The sequence below is a fragment of the Vigna umbellata genome, chromosome 1, assembly GCF_029865625.1.
Source record: "Vigna umbellata cultivar VRB3 chromosome 1, Vumbellata_1.0, whole genome shotgun sequence".
NCBI lineage: Eukaryota > Viridiplantae > Streptophyta > Magnoliopsida > Fabales > Fabaceae > Vigna > Vigna umbellata.
The window spans coordinates 55,610,612-55,632,726 of record NC_142165.1 but is presented as its reverse complement, the minus strand read 5'-3'; the positions used below and the strand labels follow the sequence as shown (position 1 = coordinate 55,632,726).

Here is a 22,115-nt window from a genome sequence, read left to right as displayed (position 1 = left end):
ATTTGCATCCGGAGTTAAAAATATGATTTAGTAAGAAATCACCACATCATGAGGTGAATGGGATTTCATTTTTTAATACATTAGTCTATGTTACTAAGATTTTTTATTACTCTATTGTTTAATTGATTTGTAGGACTGTTTGCTTGTGATCCATCTGTCCTACATCGTGTTGGACATGTTTTACTTCAATTGAGTTCAGTGGAGACCAAAAGGTCCAGGCGAATAATATTTGCTGATGATCTTTCTCAGTTATCCACAATTCCTACACAGAGGACAATACATGTTATTGGTAAAGCTATTGAGAATATGTCTGGGTGTAAGTTTCTTGATCTTTGAAGACCACTTGTTCCTCCTTTCATATTAGTAACTAGTAAATTGATTATTAAAATACTAGTTTTCTATAAGAACAAAGTTTATCACTAGACTGAATCACAAAAAGAAGAGAAAATTGTGGAAATTATGTTATGACGTGTTTTTAGTCTATTTGGTTTTTCAGATCAGAATCCAAAGCATTTGAATATCTGTCAGTACATTGAATCTAAGGTGCCCAGTCTAAGGCTTCATGAGCAATCAACACACCAGCAAAATGAAACATCTATATTGAAAACTCTCTCTTCTGTTATGCTTTTATTACAAGGGTATTCCTTTTTAAGTTTGGAAGTTTCTCGTTTAATTTATTATAGTATGTCACCTTGTGCTGTATGCTTTTCTATTAAAAATTTATTACGAAAGAGAATGGAGTTGTATGAGTAAGCATTGGATGATTCTCTAAATGGATTACAAATATAAAAGAAAACATGGTATAATGAAACTCGCCAATCTGGGTAGCAGGAATTGGGAGTACACTAAAATAAAGACAATCGAAACTCAAGAGATTGTGTAAATTGTGTATAGCTCTTCATTCAATTTTAGTGGTTCTCATGCAGACAAGCACACATACAATTCAAGGTATAGGCAATAGTAGAGAATCAGAAAATATAATATGAAACTATATGAAATTGTATTGATACTATATATGTGAAATGCAAAAAGAGAGGATGTCTTCTACCCCAGAGCAATGCTCCTACAGAGGGATAAATCTCTACTCACAAACAACCTGATATTCTCTTCCCCTTTTTTTACTCCCTAACGGACCCCTATAACAGAAATGCACACCCCCACTCACATTTCCTTCTCTCTCTCTCTGCCACATCAACATTCTATCCTTTGTGCCTATTTTTCCTCAAATAGACCCTCCAAATTTTGGGCCTATTCTCTTGACTTGTATTCTGCTCCCCTAAGCCTAAAATATTCTCCATGGGCCTATCAGGTTCTTTATTTAGAAACTTGAGAAGTTTCAGTGTTGAAAATATAATCGAAAAGTTGTCAACTGAATAAGCTTGTAGAAAATTCTACTTTTTTAGCAAGGATTTCATTCACTTGGTTGTTTTAAGTGTCTTAGATTCCTATTCTTTTGCTAATATGAATATCATTGTGTATATATGCCTTTTGGACAACATACTATGGGTAGGCCATGCCTAGAATATTTTCTTAAACAATTTAATGTTGGGAAAGATAACAAAAGAAAACTTCTTAATACAAAGGCAATGGATAATATATTATCCATGGATTAATTTTCCCCCATGCTTTAATGAGACAAGAAAAGAATATCTTTCCTCTCACACAATTGAGGTTCTCTTCCTTCAAATCTCTCTGTTTTAGTTTGTACAATTATATATATGTATGAAACCAATAAAAGGATTTGGCTTTTATAGCCTAGGTGCTAATGAGTGAGCCTTATATTAAGGGGAGCTTTTATTCATTTCTTTACTATAGCTTTCCTTCAAACTCTCCCATATTTCCATTTTTCTTATTTACTATTTATTTATTTCCTTATTTTTTATTTTGCACCAAAGAAGGAAACTCAACGTATTTTTTGTTTTCAATTTTTACTTGGCCATTTGTGAGGACTTGGTCATCTATATTAGTTGTTATCATTAGTTTGAATTTTCTCAAGTTGCAATTGCTTGGATTCCAATATATCATGTATTCCACTGATATATTGTACATTGATATGTTTTGATCTGAGGTGAAAGCTCAAATTTTTTACTATCATAATGCTCAATGTAATTTTATCGTCCATTCCATAACTCGTGATGCAAGATCTGTAATAGTTTTTTGTATATTCCAAAATGCTGAAGTCCTACATTGCCTACTTAACTCTATTTTCGAGGGTTTATATACCTACACACTCCTATACCTTCAAAGTGAAAAGCAAGAGTTGTGGAATTAGTGTGCAAGAAGTTGAGGCATGAGATTGGGCCCCCCTTGGGCTTTTCAAGTAGTTTGCCAATTTCTCCCATGCGTGTGCTATAAGGAGGTTGTTGTCCTTTTTACCATTTTGTTTTGTTTAAAAATTTTCTTTTTACCTTTCATTAATATGTATCCTTATCTAGGTTTTTTGGTTTATTACTATATGACTGTTGGGCTGTCCTTAGTTCCCGTGTTCCCGAGATACTTATGTCCCACAATTTCCTCATAATCATCGTGCCATAATATCCACGTTCCCATGGACATTACTTGTATCTTACAATGTTACTCTGTGATTTCTGTAATGTTACTTCTTTCATGTTAGTTGGGAGCGTATGACCTTGATGGTCACGTTCATGTACTTTACAAATATGAGAGTCACCTCTTCTAAATTACACTTTCGCTTACTCTTCTTCTCCAGTGTTAGGTTTTTTCTTTTGTGCTCTTACTAGTTTTGAGTCTCACGCGAAGATCCTGTTTTATCCTAGGACTTGTGCAACATATTGTTGATAAGACTTTAAGGGCAGTGCTCAACATCTTAGGAAGATGTCATGTTCGTGTTCTTAATATTATTTTTTTACAATGTTATGGATTTATGGCTGGCAATATGGACATCTAAACCAACTCTGCATCCAAGAAGTGCAACCCAAACAATCTTTGCCAAACCTTTTCCAGACATTTCAAAAACTAAAGTCTTCGCTTTCAAAACTCGTGATGATGGTAGTAATTTGTCTCTACTTTGTTAGACATGTACGATGTTGCTTTCACTATTACCACATCAAAACCCGATGCTAGTATATCTGGAAAGTACACTAAAGACCGGTCACTTACAAATAAGGTATGCATCATGTTTTGCTTAGCACACTTTAAGGAAAGAAAAGCTATTGGGACTCTTATTCTCAAATACATTATCAAAATTGTGGTCATACAGATTTGTTATATGAAATTACTATTGTTGGGAGATGATCAAAGATAAAGACATCATAATACAGATCAACAAATATAACAAATTTCTTGAAGATATTAAAGCAAAAATATTATCTTACCTGATAAATTCGGTTTGGGATTGCTGCTAGAAAAGCTCGGAAAAGGTATGATAAAAAAAACTAATCACAAGTAAAATAAACTTATTTTTCTCATCCTAATGCATCTAACTCCACTTTCAAGAAGAAGGGAACTTGTTTTGTCTGTGGAAAGCTTGGTTATCATGTACCTCAGTGCAAGCATAGAGCCAAGGAGGACAATCCTCTTAAGGAAAATTGAGCTGAAGGGGAAGATACAATTGTTATGGTCTTTTTGAAGCATATATTGTGACTAATGTGAGCAAATGGATGGTAGTTCTGGGGGATACCAGACACTTTTGTGCAAACAAGAATGTTTTTTTTACCTCCTACACTAGTGTGAGTGATGTTGAAGAACAAGTGTAGAATATTAAATCTCTTTGTATTAGTTCTGTTCTCCCAATATACATAAAACATCTCTGCAGTTTGAGAAATATACAGTTTCAGCTCAATGTCTCTGTCTTCCCTATAGTTTAATTGGCTTTAAATCTATTTTACATGTTTTTGTCTCCTTAGGTATGAATTCAAGACCAATCATGAAGAATGGGTTAAATCACTCAAATTCAAGTTAGGTCGTGGTGTGCCTGATCATGTTATTGCAGCCATTAGTACTCTATATGATAATATAAAAACATTGTATAAAGTCAGGACTGAAATGCGAGGAGCTTTCCAAAGTCTATTAAAGGTAGTAGTATTTTTCTTACTCTTGTTTCTTTTGTAGATTTTCTAAGGCGGTGAACTTTCATTTAAATTATTAGATTATATTTGTGGCTGACTTGAAGATAGATGAGCAAGTAATTTACTTTAATTCTTATAGTGAAGTAGCTCAATTAATTTTAGCATGTGCACTGTATGCTTGAATACTGCCCTATTATCTTCTGGTATTGATTGATTGTTCCCCAGGATGATGGAATATTAGTTATCCCTACTGTAGCAGACAACCTATTAAAGCTTAATACAACTATAGGTTTTTCTTCGGAGTTCCACGACAGAACATTTGCATTATCGAGCATTGCTAGTGTATCTGGATGTTGTCAGGTAATCTGACAACTTTTAGATTCGGTGGTAATATTTTTTTTTTATTATTCATTGTACTGTAATTTTCTTTGGCTTATATATAAGCTCTTACATTATGTGCAGGTTACAATTCCATTAGGATATCATGATGGTTGTTGTGTGTCTGTTTCATTCGTCTCTTTTCATGGAGCTGATAAATTTCTTTTGGATACGGTCTTGGATATTTATTCAACTCTTCGAGAACGAGTTAGTGTTGATTCTGATTTGTTGTCATTACCTGATATTAGTGGCAACAGGGAAACTTCTGAACTTTTAAAAGAGAAGGTTAGATTTCACTGAGCAATTACTCTAGGTCACATTATTTCTCAAAAAGTTTGTTGGTTTATTTATTTGGTTAATCTCATGATTTGAAGTTGGATGCTGCCAAACTTGGTCTTTGTGTTTCAAATTGACATGTTGGAGTTTTTTTGATAATCTTAGAAGTGAGTTTTAGATTCAACTAAATCTTATAAAATTGGTTTACACGACGAGATTCGCATTCTGTTAGGAATCTGGGTAAGAATCCTAACTCACTCACTCTCTAACACACACCAGTAAACACAAGTCAAGAATTGAGTAAAAGTTGTATTGTATTCACAGCCAAAGAATCAAGAATACAATCTATAGTCCAGGAGCTTAACCTCCTTCACCAAGTTCAAAACCTGTCAACCCAAATGAGTGTAGTAACTAACTAACTGAAACTACAAAAGAGGTTCCTTATATAGACCTTTTCCCGCCCCTCTTAACTGTTCAACAGTTAAGTATTCTTTCTCACTTTCCTACTCTCTTCCTTCTTTCATACACCCTCCACGTCCTAACATTACTCCCCCCTGAAAATCAACCTTGTCCCCAAGGTTGAACTCAGGAAACTGTTCCTGCATTGTCACCCTGTCTTCCCAAGTGGCATTATCCGCCCCTCCTTCTTGCCATTCCACCAATACTTGCTCCCTCCGGTCCTCCCCTTGCTGTTGGATTCGTCTCTCTAGGACCTTGGCCGGCCAGCAAGATGGCCCATCCATTTGCAAATCCGCTGGCAAATCTTTCTCCACATTTCTCGGCCCTATGGCCAGTTTCAGCTGGGATACATGAAAAACAGGGTGGATCCTTGCAGTCTCTAGTAGTAACAACCTGAATGCCACCTCTCCTACCTTCTGGATGACCCTGAACGGCCCATAATACCTTGCTGCCAATTTTGGGTGCAGTCGCACGGACATGGACGATTGTCTATGTGGTCTTATCTTCAAATACACCCAGTCATCCACCTTTATAGTCACTGGCCTTCTCTTCCGATTAGCTTGCTTCACCATCATGTCTTGAGCTCTCGTCAGATGGAACCGGAGCTATTGTAGTGCCTCATCCCGTGTCTGTAGCTCTTGAGCTACTGCTTCTACCAACTTCTCCCCCGAAATGAACCTGGATAAGGTTGGTGGTGTTCTTCCATAGACTGTTTCGAATGGTGTGCATTTGGCAGCCCCTTGATAACTGGTGTTATACCAGTACTACGCCTAAGGAAGAATTACGTTCCAACTCTTGGGCTGTTCAGAACAGAAACACCACAAATACCCGTCCAAAACACGATTCAGCACTTCCGTCTGCCCATCTGTCTCTGGATGGTACGCCGTGCTCATATGGAGATGAGTTCCCTACAACTTGAACAATTCCCTCCAAAACGAACTGAGGAACAAGGGATCTCTTTCACTGACTATGGTCTTGGGTACCCCATGTAATTTCACTACTTTCACGAAAACCTCTGCTACTGTCCGCGCGGTGTAAGGGTGTTTGAGAGGGATGAAATGTCCATACTTGCTTAGACGGTCGACTACAACTAGAATGGCGTCAAACCCCTTGGACTTTGGAAGCCTCACAATAAAGTCCATGCTGATATCTTCCCAGATGGCTTGGGGAATGGGCAGAGGTTGCAGCAGACCCTAGGGGATGCCGCCAAGTACTTATGCTGCTGGCACACTGCACATCCAGCCACAAACTCTATCACGACCCTCTTCATTCCAACCCAGTATAGGGACTACGCTACCCTCCTGTAGGTGCGATACACATCTGAGTGGCCCCCTGTTCGAGTCGCATGAAACTCTGCCAACAGTTTCGGAATCCATTCTGATTTAGCCAAGATGACTAATCTTCCTTTATAGTGCAGTCGCCCATTTTCCATAGTAAAAGTCGAATGCTTTTCAGGATCTTGGGTAATGTCTTCCGCAATCCTTCCCAACTCTTCATCCTCTTCTGCTTCCCTTAGCACTTCCTGGAAATCCTTCCAGTAAGGTCTTATCATCACCTTCAACTCCTTCTCCATCCCCTTAGTATGATTCTCGGCTCCCTCCTCCGTTCTTCCATTTCCTTTCGTGACAAAGCATCTGCCACCTTATTAGTGGTCCCCGTTCGATAAACTATCTCAAAATCGTAGCCAAGTAGTTTGGCAATCCAGTGTTGTTGAGCTTGGGTTGTTATGCTCTGTTCCAACAAATATCTCAAACTATTTTGGTCAGTGTGCACTACAAACTTCTGACCCAGCAAATAAGGACGCCAATGCTGTATCGCCATCACCACCGCCATGAGCTCCTTCTCGTAAATCGACTTCCCTAAAGTCCCCTTCGATAGTGCTTTGCTAAAGAATGCTATTGGCCTCTGATTCTGCGTTAGCACTGCTTCGATTCCCACCCCCGAAGCGTCGCATTCTACTTGGAAGGGTTGCTTGAAGTCAGGTAACGCTAACACTGGGGCTGTCGTCATCGCTTCCTTTAATCTCCCCATTGCACTCGTGGCCGCCTCCGTCCATATGAAATTGCCCTTCTTCAACATCTCGGTTAGAGGTCTCGCTATCTTGCCATAATCCTTAACGAATCTGCGATAATATCCGGTCAGACCCAAAAACCCCCTCAACGCTTTCAGTGTCTTTGGTTCTTCCCATGCAACGACCACCTCCACCTTTTCTCTATCCATTTCTACCCCTTCCTCCGTTATCACATGCCCCAAATATCTGATCGAGGTTTTCCCAAATTCGCTTTTCCTTTTATTAGCAACCGACTGCTGTTGCTGTAATCTGCCCAGCACGGTACGCACTTGCTACAAATGCTCTGTCCATGTGGCGCTATAAACTAGAATGTCGTTGAATAAGATGAGCACGAACTTCCTTAAATACAGTCTGAACAACTCGTTCATGGCGCTCTGGAAGGTGGCAGGGGCGTTGGTGAGGCCGAATGGCATCACCAAAAACTCATAATGCCTCGAGTGCATCCTAAACGCAGTCTTTCGGATATCTTCTTCCCCCATCTTGATTTGGTGGTACCCTGCTTTAAGGTCCACCTTTGAAAAATACCACGCCCCTCTAAGCTCGTCCAACAACTCCTCTATCACCGGGATGGGGAACTTGTTTGGGACCGTGGCTCTGTTGAGAGATCGGTAGTCTATACAAAATCGCCAACTACCGTTTTTTTTTTCTTTACTAGAATTACGGGACTTGAGTAGGGACTTGTACTCGGTCTAATAATCCCAGCTTTTAACATTTTTGCCACCTGTCGTTCGATCTCTTACTTCATGACATGTGGATAGCGGTATGGACGAACGTGTACAGGATTCGCCCCATCTTTTAAAGTGATTTGATGGCTCTCTTCCCTGTCAGGTGGGAGTCCCTGGGGTTCCCTAAAAACCCCCTCATACTTTTCCAGAATTCCCCCCATCTCTTTCTTCTACTCCTTTGTCAACTCTCTTTCTCCACTATCCTCTCGCCCCTGATCCCTGCATTCCAGACTCCAAACCAGGGCCCAGGTTTCTACCCCGTTCATCTTCAATAGAGTTTCTGGTTCGGCCACCCTTCTCTCTAGTGTCGGGTCTCCCCTAATGATAACTCTTTTCCCTGTCTGCTGGAACGACACGATTAACTCCCCCAGTTCACCGTAATCTTCCCCAGCTTGGCTAGCCACTCCACTCCAAGGATCATGTCTACACCACCCAGCTCGAACAAGTAGAACTTCTTTATGATCTCTACTTCCCCATACTGACTACCACCCTTGGACAGCAACCTCGGGTTCTCTTGTGGCCATCCCCCAAACTTACTTGATACGGAGGGGTGTCTTCCTGGTCAAGCTTCAGCTCCTCCACCAACGCTCGGCTGATCAAGTTGTGACTTGCACCACTGTCCACTAATATCAATATCTCCTTTTCCCCTACTCTTCCTTGTAGCTTCAGCGTTTTGGGTTGTGAAAGCCCGCCGGCGGAGAAAGCCGATAACTCCATTCGGGGTGGCTCCGCTACTTCCTCTCCCTTCTTCTATAACTGCCTCTTCATCCTTCGCCAACACTACCACCCGTATGCTTCTCTCGGGGCATTGGTGCCCAGGGCCGAAAGGGCCTCCACACCTAAAACACCTCCCTTCTTCCCTCCTCCTCAAAAACTCTGGGTAGGGTAGGTTTCGTGAATTTCAACCTCGGTTACCACTTCCCGTCGGGCTGTCACGCCTTACTGATCCGACGCTCTCGGTTGGGGCCGTTCTTCCTGAGTTACTCCTAATGGGTTCGGTTTTCACCACCACTGCCCCTCCTCCTGTCGTTTGACCCCAAGATTGGGTATTCTTGGGTGCTGTCCAACCGCTCAGACCTAACCCGTGTAGCGCCTCTTCGACATCCCGTGCGATTTTCATTGCCGCCATCAAATTTCACGGATTGTGTGGCCGTATTTGGCACCGCAGTTCCTCTCTTAGGCTCGCCAGAAAATATCCCAATAGCTAGTCCTCCGAAAACGCCTTCGTTTGTCTAACCAGCGCTTTGAAATCCCGCACATATTCCTCCACGGTGCCCGTTTGTCTTATCGCCGCCATCCTCTCAAAAATACCCCCTTGATTACGACTGTCAAACCTGATCAACAAAGCCTCCTTGAGCCCCTCCCACGAGCGGTCTCTCGCTTTCTCTTTCTAGAACTTAAACCAATAGTCAGCGCTTCCTTCCATGCTAAGGTACGCCAGTTCGACCTTCTCTGCCTCTGCTAATTTCTGAATTTCAAAGAACTTTTCTACCCGATTAATCCAATTCAGAGGGTCCGATCCTTCAAAGGTGGGTAACTCCACCTTTTGTCTCTAATTGAGTTGCCCCTCCGCTCGTTCCCCGTCTCTCTCTCTCCACCTTGTCCCTCCGTTGGCCATTGACTGACCCCTGACTCCCGTTGGAGTTCTCTTCCGTCTGTTTGGTTCGCGCACCCATGATGCTCATCAGTTCTTGGATATCTTTGCGCATCGCAATCGAATCTTGACGGTTCGCCGCTGATTCCGCCTTCAAACCGTCCACCGTCATTTCAATATGCTCCAACCGTCCTTCCACCCCGTTCATTCTTCCTTCAATTCGGTTCTCCAACGCATGCAACTTCCCTTCCATCTTGTTCTTCCTCCGATTGGGATCCGGCAGGTCGGACCACTTTTTTAGGAATCTCGGTAAGAATCCTAACTCACTCACTCTCTAACACACACCAGTAAACACAAGTCAAGAATTGAATACGAGTTGTATTGTATTCACAGCCAAAGAATAAAAAATACAATCTATAGTCCAGGAGCTTAACCTCCTTCACCAGGTTCAAAACCGGTCAACCCAAATGACTGTAGTAACTAACTAACTGAAACTACAAAAGAGGTCCCTTATATAGACCTTTTCCCGCCCTTCTTAACTGTTCAGCAGTTAAGTATTCTTTCTCACTTTCCTACTCTCTTCCTTCTTTCATACACCCTCCACGTCCTAACACATTTACTCATATATATCATTTGATCATATCTCTAAATGAGGTGAGATTTCCAAAACACTCTCACATACCAAAAATTGAACATCTCTAGTGTGGGTTAGATATTTCTAGGTGGTTTGATAGCGGTTGACCTAATAGGCTAACAAATCTTGCTAGTACAGACTTTGATATTGTCTTAGAAAACAAAGATAGTAACTACTTTATTGATTAGGCCCATGAACTGATTGAAAATATGACTTCTAGTGATAATGATGTTCAAAGTGAGAGAGGTGAACCTCAAAAGAAAGGTATGTTTGAACTTCAATCCCAAGATGCTTTGTTTGCTCAAAATAAAGTTATGACTCAGCAGCTTGAATCCTTGAAGAAACTTTCCCAATTGCCAAAAGAGCTTCAAAATGTATCTGAGGCTCAACATCAACCATTTGTGCAAGGTTGTGAATTGTGTGGTGGTGATCACCAAAATGGACAATGTGTTGTTCAACCCACTACTAAGGAAGGGGCGAATTACATGGGAAACCAAGGCCGTCAAGGCAATTATGGTAATTACAACCAAAGATGGAGACCTCATCCTAGTATGGAACATGCTAGTTCTTCTAATAGACCACCAAACCAACAACAACCACCTTTGTATGACAGGACATCTAAGCTTGAAGAGACTCTTCATCAATTTATGCAAATGTCTATGTCTAATGAAAAGCGCACAAAATCTTCCCTTAGGAATCTTGAAGTTCAAATTGGCCAATTGGCTATGAAATTGGAAGATAAACCTGATAATACTTTTGGGGTAAACACTGAATCTAATCCTAAAGAGCATTGCAAGGCTATCACTACTAGGAGTGTAAGGTGTTGGATGGAGTAGTTGTAAATGAGAAAGAAGATGTTATTGTTGAGGAAGAATATAGTAAGGAAGAAGTTGAGGAGGAAGATAAAAAGAAAGATGAGGGAAAGAGTTGCAAAGGAAAACAAGTGGTGAAGCCTTTACCTTAGATAAGGAAGGAAAAGGAAAGCTAATGGCTCTTTTCAAGAAATTGGAGATTACGATTCCCTTTTTTGAAGCTCTTCAACAAATGCCTTCATATGCAAGATTCATGAAGGATTTGTTAACAAAGAAAAAAAATATATATTGAAGAAGAGACAATAGAAGTGCAAGGGAATTGTAATGCTATCATTCAAAAACTTCTTCCACCTAAATTTAAAGATCCAGGAAGTTTTACCATTCTTTGCACCATTGGAAATTTACCCATGGGAAGACATTGATTGATTTAGAAGCAAGTATTAATTTGATGCCTTTTTCTATGTTGAAGAAAATTGTTGATATGGAGGTAAAACCCACACGAATGACACTCCAATTAGCAGATAGGTCTATCAAGCATCTATATGGTGTCATAGAAGATGTTTCCGTTAAAGTGGACAAATTCACTTTTCTTGTGGATTTTTTCATTTTAGATATGGAGGAGGATACTGAAGTTCCCTTTATTCTTGGTAGACCATTCATGAAAACTGCTAGAGTGATCATTGATGTGGATGATGGACATCTCAAGGTTAAATTGCATGATGAGATTGTAACGTTTAATGTGGTAGAAGCAATGGAACATCCTAGAGATAAAAGTAGTTGTTTTAGGGTGGAAGTTTTGGATGAAGTGGTGGAATCAGTGAAAAATCAAATGTATGTGAAGTCTCCTCTTGAGCGTGTATTGGTTGGAGCTTCTAAAGAGTTAACTTTAGATGAGGAATCTGAGGCTACACAACATTTAGAAACATTGAAAGAGGAAACCTCCATTGATGTTGCAGTGGAGAAACTGGACAAGGCCCACTTGGAAGGTCAAGGTAAAATGGAAGTGAAAATGCTTCCTGATCATCTCAATTATGTGTTTTTGGAAGAAGATTCAAAGATGATCACGAAGCATTTTCAATTCCATTTTACCTTCACCATCCAAGTGAGCCTTGTCCTGTTTCTCCACTTCAACATTAGTGGAAGTTTCCTCTTTCTACTTTTCTAAATGTTGTGTAGCTTGCTCAACTTCAGATTCCTCATCTAAAGTTAACTCCTCAGAAGCATCAACCAATACACACTCAAGAGGAGACTTCACATAAATTTGATTTTTCATTGTTCCCAGCACTTCATCCAAAACTTCACCCTAAAACAACTGCTTTTATCTCCAGGATGTTCCATTGCTTCTACCACATTAAACGTTACAGTCTCATCATGCAGTCTAACCCTGAGATGTCCATCATCCACATCAACGATCACTTTAGCAGTTTTCATGAATGGTCTACTAAGAATAAGGGGGACTTTAGTATCTCCTCCATGTCTAAAATGACAAAATCCATCAAAAAAGTGAATTTGTCCACTTTAACCAAAACATCTTCTATGATACCACATGGATGCTTCCTATCTGCTAATTGGAGTGTCATTCTTGTGGGGTTTACCTCCATATCACTAATTTTCTTCAACATAGAAAGATGCATCAAATTAATACTTGCTCCCAAATCAATCAATGCCTTTCCCAATGGGTAATTTTCAAATGGTGCAAGGAATGGTAAAACTTCTTGGATCTTTAAATTTAGGTGGAAGAAGTTTTTGAATGATAGCACTACAATTCCCTTGCACTTCTATTGTCTCTTCTTCAATATATTTTCTTTTCTTTGTTAACAAATCCTTCATGAATCTTGCATATGAAGGCATTTGTTGAAAAGGGAATTGTAATCTCCAATTTCTTGAAAATAGCCATAAATCATCGGCTTTCCTTTTCCTTCCTAGATAAGGTCTTGGGGTAAGGTAAAAGCTTCACCACTTGTTTTTCCTTATAACTCTCTCCCTCATCTTTCTTTTTATCTTCCTCAACTTCTTCCTTACTATCTTCTTCCTCAACAATGACATCTTTTTCACTTTTCTTCCTTACAACTACTCCATCCAACACCTTACCACTCCTAGTAGCGATAGCCTTGCAATGCTCTTTAGGATTAGGTTCAGTGTTTGCCCCAAAAGTATTATCAGGTTTATCTTCCAATTTCTTAGCCAATTGGCCAGTTTGAACTTCAACATTCCTAAGGGAAAATTTTGTGCTCTTTTCATTAGACATGGACATTTCCATAAATTGATGAAGAGTCTCTTCAAGCTTAGATGTCCGTTCATACAAAGATGGTTGTTGGTTTGGTGGTCTATTAGAAGGCTTAGCCTGTTCCATACTAGGATGAGGTCTCCATCCTTGGTTGTAATTACCATAATTGCCTTGGCGACCCTGGTTTGCCATGTAATCCGCCCCTTCCTTAGAAGTGGACTGAACAAAACATTGTCCATTTTGGTGATCACCACCACACAATTCACAACCTTGCACAAATGGTTGATGTTGAGTCTGAGATACATTTTGAAGCTCTTTTGGCAATTGGGAAAGTTTCTTCATCAAGGATTCAAGCTGTTGAGTCATAATTTTGTTTTGAGCCAAAAAAACATCTTGGTATTGAAGTTCAAACATACCTTTCTTTTGAGGTTCACCTCTCTCACTTTGAACATCATTATCACTAGAAGTCATATTTTCAATTAGTTCACAGGCCTAATCAGGTGTCTTCCACCTAATATTACCTCCAATTGAGGCATCTAACATTAATTTTGTGTGAGATTTTAATCCTCCTAAGAAAATGTTAAGTTGAGTGGGAGCATCAAATCCATGTGTAGGGGTCTTTCTTAACAATGATCCCAAGTTTGTCTCAATGACTCCTTAGGTTCTTGTTGAAAAGATGAGATCTCTTGTTTATGAGATCTTTTGTTTTCCTTTGTTGATTTTAGATTGAGGAATATACTTATCCAGGAATTTAGCCACAACATCCTCCCAAATAGTTAAGCTCCCTTTTGGAAAAGAATTTAAGCAGAGTTTGGCAATTCTAGCTAGAGAGAAGGGAAAAAGGCCAAGTCTTATTGCCTCATCTGACATTTGATGTATTTTCACAATGTTACAAATTTCTAGAAAAGTGGCCAAACATGTGTAAGGAATCTCTTGTGACAAACCATTAAATTGATTACTTTGGACAAGATGAATCAAAGCTGGCTTCATTTTCATATTAGCAGCATTCACCACTGGACGGGGTATGCTATTAAAATTCAAAGGTGTTGAGAATGAAGCATAATCTTCCAAGGTGTGGCGACCTTTATCTTGTCCATCATCCTGATTTCCTGCCACTTTCTTATCCTTAAGTTCAGAAGAAGAAAGAGTGTTTGAGGTATAACTTAAACTAGCTTCCCTAACTTCTCTTTTTCTATTTTGTTTCCTACGCCTACTGTTATTCCTATGAGCTGTTCTCTCTATTTCAGAATTAAACAAGTTTTCGGCTTTTGTTTTGCTTTTCATTGTAGAACAAACAGAGCTAGACTAAGCAACCCGAGGAAATAACTAAAATCAAAATACAACCTATCTACCAAAATTAAAAGACAATGGATGTATATATAATGAAACAAAATTGAAATTGGTAAACAATCAAACAATTGGACTAACAATAACAAGAAAATCCCCGACAACGACGCCAAAAACTTGATAACGTTTTGGCAAGTATACCAATTCGTTACAAGTAGTAAGTGTAAGTACAGAGTATCGTTCTCCGAAGGGACTTGTGTTATGTTGTCTAATTGGACTCATTTACCAAAATCAATTTAGTTATGATAATAGTAGAATTCATATTAGTTAAATTGTATTGAAATAAAAAGAACTTTAAAATTATGATATAAAATTTAAAAGGAAGCTTCATTAGAATTGGGTTCCTGAATCACTTTACAATAACATTCTGGACAATATTTCATACGTTTAAACATTCACATCATTGTATACTTGGTTCAATTCCTTAAATCAAGTTCTAAATATATATGTTAAATTATTAATTCCTTAATTAACTTAACATAATTTGCATTAAAATTTGATGCTTAAGAATGACCAGAAGAAAATACGTTATTCCTAACATCGTTCCTTTTGGTTGTTCTTTCTTATGTCCAAATTTAAGTTCACTTTCCAATAAACACAAACATTTAGAATTTCATTATACTACCATATAATGACAAGAAACACAAGAAGAGCATTTGAACGCACTATATATTAAACAGAAAATTACATCAAAATGAGTTCAGTACATCCAATTCTAATGAAGTAGACTTGTAGCTACTCCTAGTCATATAGAACGTACACATTTGAAGCAATTCTTTGCAAAAATGGTGTCTTGATATCTTGAAGTAGCCTCCTGGAGTTCCTCTGAAGTTTTTCGCGTTTTTCTTTCCCAAGAACTAACTCTTTTTCTGTCTTTCTTGAATTAAAAACCAATTTAGATTTAATTAATTCACTCAGCGCACAATTATGCATGCGCTGAGCGAAAACTCAATTGCTAATCCTTTAATTGACCTAATTCGCTCAGCGAGTTGTGATGGTGCGCTAAGCAAATAATCTTCCTTGTAGCCTGAGCGAATGATGACTGGCTTAGCGGGAAACTGTAGACAACACTCCAATGATGTACAAAATTCCTATACAAAGGACTACACAACTTTTTTACTCACTATTACAATTTTTATACGAGGAAAGCACGTTGTTTCATGAATAAGCACAACTTTGAATTAATTAATAAGTATGAAAACAAGTATTTTTCATACTTATCACCTTGGTGAAAACCCACTAGCTTTGCTTGGTTTAATTTAAATCAGTTCTGTCGAATTTGAACTTGAATGTTAGGCCTAAAAATTTTGTCCTGCCTTATGTATTTTTAGCTTTTGGTGACCATTTGTCAACTAGCCTTGACTTTCTCCAGCAGCCCATTCACTTATAGAACTGGATCTATCAGCTCTACACGATAAAAAACCAAATCTGTAAAAACTATTGTTCTAAAAGCATTTAGACCATTTGGAGTATGAAGTCCAAAACAGATTTTAAGGTCAGGTCTTTCATTTGGAATATGGTACATTAAAGAATTCAAATGAACAACATAGAGCTCTGTGGCTTGATATCTTCGTAATGTGTGGTGTTTTCTTGGTACATGTTCTTCACCTGTACTTGCATTGTTCTGATGGTGTTTCATTATTTTTCAATTATGGTTTATTGATTTTCTCTTTTGTATTTATTTTCTAGTCAATAATTTTCTTCTTTGATAGCTAAAAAAGATAGCTCATATCAGTTTGAAAAGGTCATTTGGAAGCATATATATGTTTAATGTTAAAATTGAAGGCACTGGCACTTAGTAGTAGTTCTGATGCATAAAGCTTTTTGAATTGACATTTTTGTGACGTGTGGTATTTTCTTGGTCCATTTTCCTCACCTGTACTTGAATTGCTTTGCTGCTGTTTCGTTATTTTTCAATTATAGTTGATTGGTTCACTCTTTTGTAATTATTTTCTCATCTTAATGATTTTCTTCTTTTGATAGCTAAAAGAACTAGTTCAGATTAGTTTGAAAAGGTCGTTTGGAAACATATGTATGTTGAATGTTAAATTTGAAGACCATGGTACATAGTAGTTCTGAGTTGTTTATGTATTGAATCTGCCAATAGGGTAATTTGGAAAAGATTCAAAAGATTATTGACACAGGATAACTCTTGGAAGCGTCAATTATTGAAAATTTTCGAGGCTCACATGTATCATAATTGCAGTCTTTTGAGAGAACGACCCGCTATACTTTTTTAGGAAAGAAAATGAGAGAGAAGATTTTGAAATGTGAATTGAAGAGAAAATGGAAGGAAAGAAAATTTTGAATTTTTTCCCTATGGGTCAATCTTTTCTTCTACCAAACAAAAGTAATTAATCCCCAAACTATCCTTAAAGACCATAGAGATCGATATTTGGGTGACTATAGAAAAAAAATTGTGTAATGGATATCAATAGCAATGATTATCCCCAAACCTTTTTTTCACATAAGAAATCAATATATAGCCGTTGTTCATCCCAACCTATGATGAGCAACTCAAATTTTATCTTGGCATCATATAACAAAATCATGCTTAGATTCATTTGCTTTAAGAGTAAATAGTGGTATAAACCTTGGATGGATAATTTTATATAAGCCACCATAAAGACATAATTTTCAGGGAAATGTAGCATTTAAAGAAAAGCAATGGAGTAAGGCACTCAATTACTACACCGAGGCCATCAAATTGAATGGGACGAATTCAACGTACTACTGCAACCGAGCAGCTGCTCATTTAAAGTTAGGATGGTATAAGGTTTATCATATTTGTCAATTGGTACTGTGATATTTTGCACCATTTTTGTTGAATTTGGATTCTTTGCTAGGTTTTTTTTTGTACTATTCCTCTGTTGTGCTTTCAAAATACATTGATGGATACTGATTTTAATGTTTTAAAATATATTAAAAAGAGTTTTAATATACCAATACCAGTCTAATTTTAATGTTCAGCAGATAACTGCCCTAAGAGAACTGCATTAAAACACCCAGTAGAGAATCTAAACTCATTTGTCTTACTGGTATTTACCCTTTGAAATTATGCAGCTTTCAGGACGCTGCAGAGGACTGCAGTAAGGCAATATTGCTTGATAAAATGGTGAGAAAATGGGCATGTGAATGTGATAATGACTATGAATTTTTTTTTTTGATATATTATTTTAGTTATTACAATTTTTAAACCTTAATAATTGTTGGAAGTTCCACATCGACTAGAGATAAGGCCAATTCAGTATATATAAACCTCATCCTATAAGCCGGTTTTGTGGGGTTGAGTTAGGCTTAAAGTTCACTTCTAACATGGTATCAGAGCCATGATTAGAGTCTATCCTAGTGATATTTGTTGTTTGCTGGGCATATTGTTCCACCCGCTATCGGGCTGCTATCGCACCACCCATTAAAAATGTCTAATCCCACGCTCGAGATGTATATACCTCGGCATGAGGGGGTGTGTTGGAAGTTCCACATCGATTAGAGATAAGGCCAATTCAGTGTATATAAGTGGGTGCAAACCTCACCCTATAAGCCGGTTTTGTGGGGTTGAGTTAGGTTTAAAGTCCACTTCTAATAATAATCTTCAATCCTTGGATGGAGTCATACCAAATATCATATCCTCTAATATTTATTTTTAAAGTGTTGTTCACACCATCTTACCTAACAAATATCTGTCTTTTGCATAGAAACACACCATGTTAGGAGATGGTGAGTTTATGAGAGAAGGAATAAAACATTAAATGCCTAACGGCCTTAACTGCCTTAGCAGTTAGGAGGAGCGGGGTTATTGGTTGTATAAATAGCAAATAAACAATTGTAGTTGGGGGATTGGTTTTGTTTTGTAGTTCTAACAGGGTTATCATCCTGAGGGGGGAGGTTAGGCTCTCTAGAGGGAGGTTATGCTCCTAAACCCAGTCCTTGTAAAGAGATTCTTTTACGGTGAATAATAGCAAAACATATTCTTCCATTAATATTTCTATCTTTTGAGTGTGTTCTTGTTAGGTTCCAAACCCAGGAACCTAACACACCACATGTGCTTGTTTTTGTGTACCTTGATAATGATTGATTTGGCAATGTTCATGATAGGAAGTGAACATTGGCCTATTACTAGCAAGGAACAATTATAGAAGGAATATTTAGGCCCAAAATATGGAATGTTTATGTCAGAAGAAAGAAAATGGGGTCAGGAAAAGAAGGAGTGAGAAGTTAGTTAGGATGGGGAATGACGTGTCAAGAATCCATGGATGGGGAATTCTGTTGTAGGAGAGCGAAGGGAGAGTGTGAAGGGATACGGGGTAGGAAGTTGTGAGTTAGTTAGGAGGAGAGTGATCCTCTGGAGGAGTCTAGTGCTCTGGGGTTGCCTTGTTGCTAGAGAGTTATCAACTCAATAACTTTTTACTGCATAATATTCTCAATAATACAGACTTGGATATTCAGTTATTTCTTGGATTTTATCATTGGTTCGACTTGCTGGATCCTGAGAAGAACTAGCATTGCTGTCCATGCCACCTAAAATGTCTGATCGAGTTGAAGCATTGGAGGAGATATTGTTAGCGATGGAAGTGTCAATACGAGAAACGTTAGGGGAATTTTGTCAATTAATGTTGGAAGAGTTTACTAAGTTGCGTAACGAGCAAGTGGGAGATCATCGAGAATCTCCATTTTCAGATATGGATTCATTAGGATTGTAGCAAAGAATGTGGAATTGCCATCATTTGATGGCACTGACCTTGTGGGATGGATTACGAGAGCAGAGACATATTTTGAAGTGCAAGGATCTACAAAGGAGGTGAAGGTCTGATTAGCCAAATTGAGTATGGAAGGTGCAACCATTCATTGGTTCAATCTTCTACAAGAAGTAGAAGTGGGGTTGTTGTGGACCAAGTTAAAAAGGGAGTTGATCAGTCGTTATGGTGGTTGTATTAGCAATAATCCTTTCGAGGAGTTGAAAGATTTGTCGCAGATTAGTAGCATAGACGAGTACCTGGCGGAGTTTGAGTACATCTCTTATTAAGTGTTGCGTTTACTAGAGGTGCAATATTTGGGCTATTTTATTGGAGGATTGAGATCGGAGATTTGGTGAAGGGTGCACACCTTCAACCCTGTGAATCGTCTCCAAGCCATGCACCTGGCTCGAGATGTGGAAGCAGAATTGCAAGGAGAGGGATTTCAGCGTGAAGGAGGAGTACAGGATTGGAAATGCAGTTGAGATTGGGGTATGGGTTAGGGAGAGAAGTTTGTATCTGGATCAGGTCAAGGCCCAAATTCAGGGAGATTAGGCCCAACTCAAGGCACACAAACTAAGCCCTTATTAGTAGGGAGTTCAAGCCCTCATGAGTCATGCTCTGTGACACAACAAAGCAGTCATGTTTCCAGTGATCTTTTTCCGGCCGCTCAGAATAGCAGCACGAAGCATTTGCCTTATTCCAAATTGATCAACAGGAAAGCTCAGGGGATTTGTTTTAGATGTGGTGAAAAATACCACCCTTTGCATCTATGCACGAAGCAGCAATTGCGAATGATGGTGTTAGCTGAGGTTGAAGTGTTGTGGTTATTGCGAGTGAGATGCGAGAAGAGAAAGATGATCGTACCTTGGAGTGTGGTTCTATGAGGCTGTTTGCAGAGGTTGAAGTGTCGTGGGGTGGTCGGAATCGCCCTTCAACTTTGTGCATAGAGGGTCGTCTCAGTGGAGTAACCATGGGAGTGCTGATTGATAGTGAGGCCAGTCACAATTTCATCTCTCCTCATGTAGTGGCTGCTCTAGAGTTGAAAGTGGACAAAAAGAAATTGATTAGGGTGCATTTAGGAGATGGGCACAGGGTGTCAATTGTGGAGAAATGGGAGAAGTTGGACGTTCAACTAAGAGATAGTTAAACCATATGTGTTGGAGTTGGGAGACAAAGACATCATTTTAGGAGTTTCTTGGTTGCCAAAATTTGGGAAGGTTACTTTTGATTGGGAGGAGATGACTAAGTTTTGTTTTGCCTGACAAATATCTAGAACTACAAGGTCAGAAATTGAGAAAACATGGACAACGGATATCGTCAATAATGTCCTTACAGAGTTTGGTGAAGGAGAATAATTTGGAAGAAATGTCCACTTTGAAGCAGAGTTTATATGAGAAACAAGTTGGAGATATTCAACTGATTTTATTAGCATTTTTGGTTGTATTCCAAGAGCCATAAGGGTTGCCTCCTTGTAGAGATGTGGTGCATTTAATTACATTGCATTCAGAAGCGAAAGCAGTAAGTGTGCGACCATATTGGTACCCATATCATCATAAAGAGGAGATTGAAAAACAGGTTGGAGAGATGTTGAAACAAGGAATTATTAGGTGCTTTTTCCAGCTTGCTAATTCTTCTTAAGAAAGACAACTCTTGGCGCATGTGTGGATTATAAGGAGTTGAATAAAGTCACAATTCCCGATAAATACCCAATTCCGGTGGTAGAGGAGTTATTGGATGAGTTACTTGGCGCAACTTATTTTTCTAAACTAGACTTGAAATCTGGGTATCATCAAATATGCATGGCGGAGGAAGATGTTCATAAAACAGCTTTCAGAACACATGAGGGTGGGTCACTATGAATTTTTTGTGATGCAATTTGGTTTGACGAATGTCCCTACAACTTTTCAGTCTACTATGAATCAGATTTTTAAGCCTTACTTGCGGATGTTTGTACTAGTATTCTTTGATGACATACTAGTTTACAGTAAAGGATGGGAAGAGCATTTGAAGCACTTAATTACAGTGTTTGAGTTGTTGTGTGAACAATCTTTTATGGTTAATAGAAAAAAAGTGTGTTTTGGGGAGTAGATAAGTAGAATACTTAGGTCATCTAATTTCTGAGCAAGGAATTGAAGTGGATCTAGAAAAAAATTAAAAGTGTGGTAAATTGGCACGTTCCTCGTAATGTTAAGGGTATGAGGGGTTTTGTTGGACTGACGGGGTATTACTGAAAGTTTATTGCGGGTTGTGGCAAGATTGTTAGGCCCCCCACTGAATTGATGAAGAAGGATGGCTTCCATTGGGCCCCACAACATTATTGGCTTTTGAGGAATTAAAAAAGGTGATGACTTAAGCCTCCTTATTGGCTTGACCTAACTTTTCTAAGCTGTTTGAAATTGAGTGTGACACTTCAGGAGCACGTATAGGAGCAGTATTGATGCAAGACCGTCAAATGTTAGCTTATTTCAATAGAGCTTTGTCATCGACTACTAATTTAAATAAGTCAGCCTATGAGAAAGAACTAATGGCATTAGTGTTGGTGGTCCAACATTGGAGACCATACCTGATTGGAAGGAGTTATAAGGTGTATTTGGACCAGAAGAGTTTGAGACACCTTTTACATCAAAGGATCACCACAGAGGCTCAACAAAATTGGTTGGCAAAGCTGTTGGGATATCAGTTTGAAGTGATTTACAAACCTGGCCCAGGTAATAAAGCTGCTGACTTGTCACGAATGTTCGAAGATGGTGAATTGAGGGAGATTCAGTCTTTTCCCATATGGTTGTAGTAACAACACATCCAAAAGGAAGTGGAAGTAGATCCCTTCT

General features: G+C 38.8%; 1 protein-coding gene across 7 annotated transcripts in view; it reads left to right on the top strand.

Annotated features, from left to right (window-relative positions):
* Positions 1-22,115, top strand: part of LOC124825389 (outer envelope protein 64, mitochondrial-like) — a 29,170-nt gene that overhangs the window by 4,859 nt on the left and 2,196 nt on the right. Inside the window, exons 5-11 of one of the 7 annotated variants that reach the window (XR_015783362.1) lie at positions 134-316; positions 497-638; positions 3,867-4,035; positions 4,254-4,388; positions 4,491-4,691; positions 17,203-17,311; positions 17,615-17,666. Coding sequence is in view for 4 of the 7 variants with exons in the window: in XM_047297991.2 (XP_047153947.1) it covers positions 134-316; positions 497-638; positions 3,867-4,035; positions 4,254-4,388; positions 4,491-4,691; positions 17,193-17,320; positions 17,615-17,666 (1,010 nt within the window). In the remaining 3 variants the exon portion in view is untranslated. The other 6 variants (XR_015783361.1, XM_047297992.2, XM_047297991.2 and 3 more) reach the window with 6 other exon arrangements.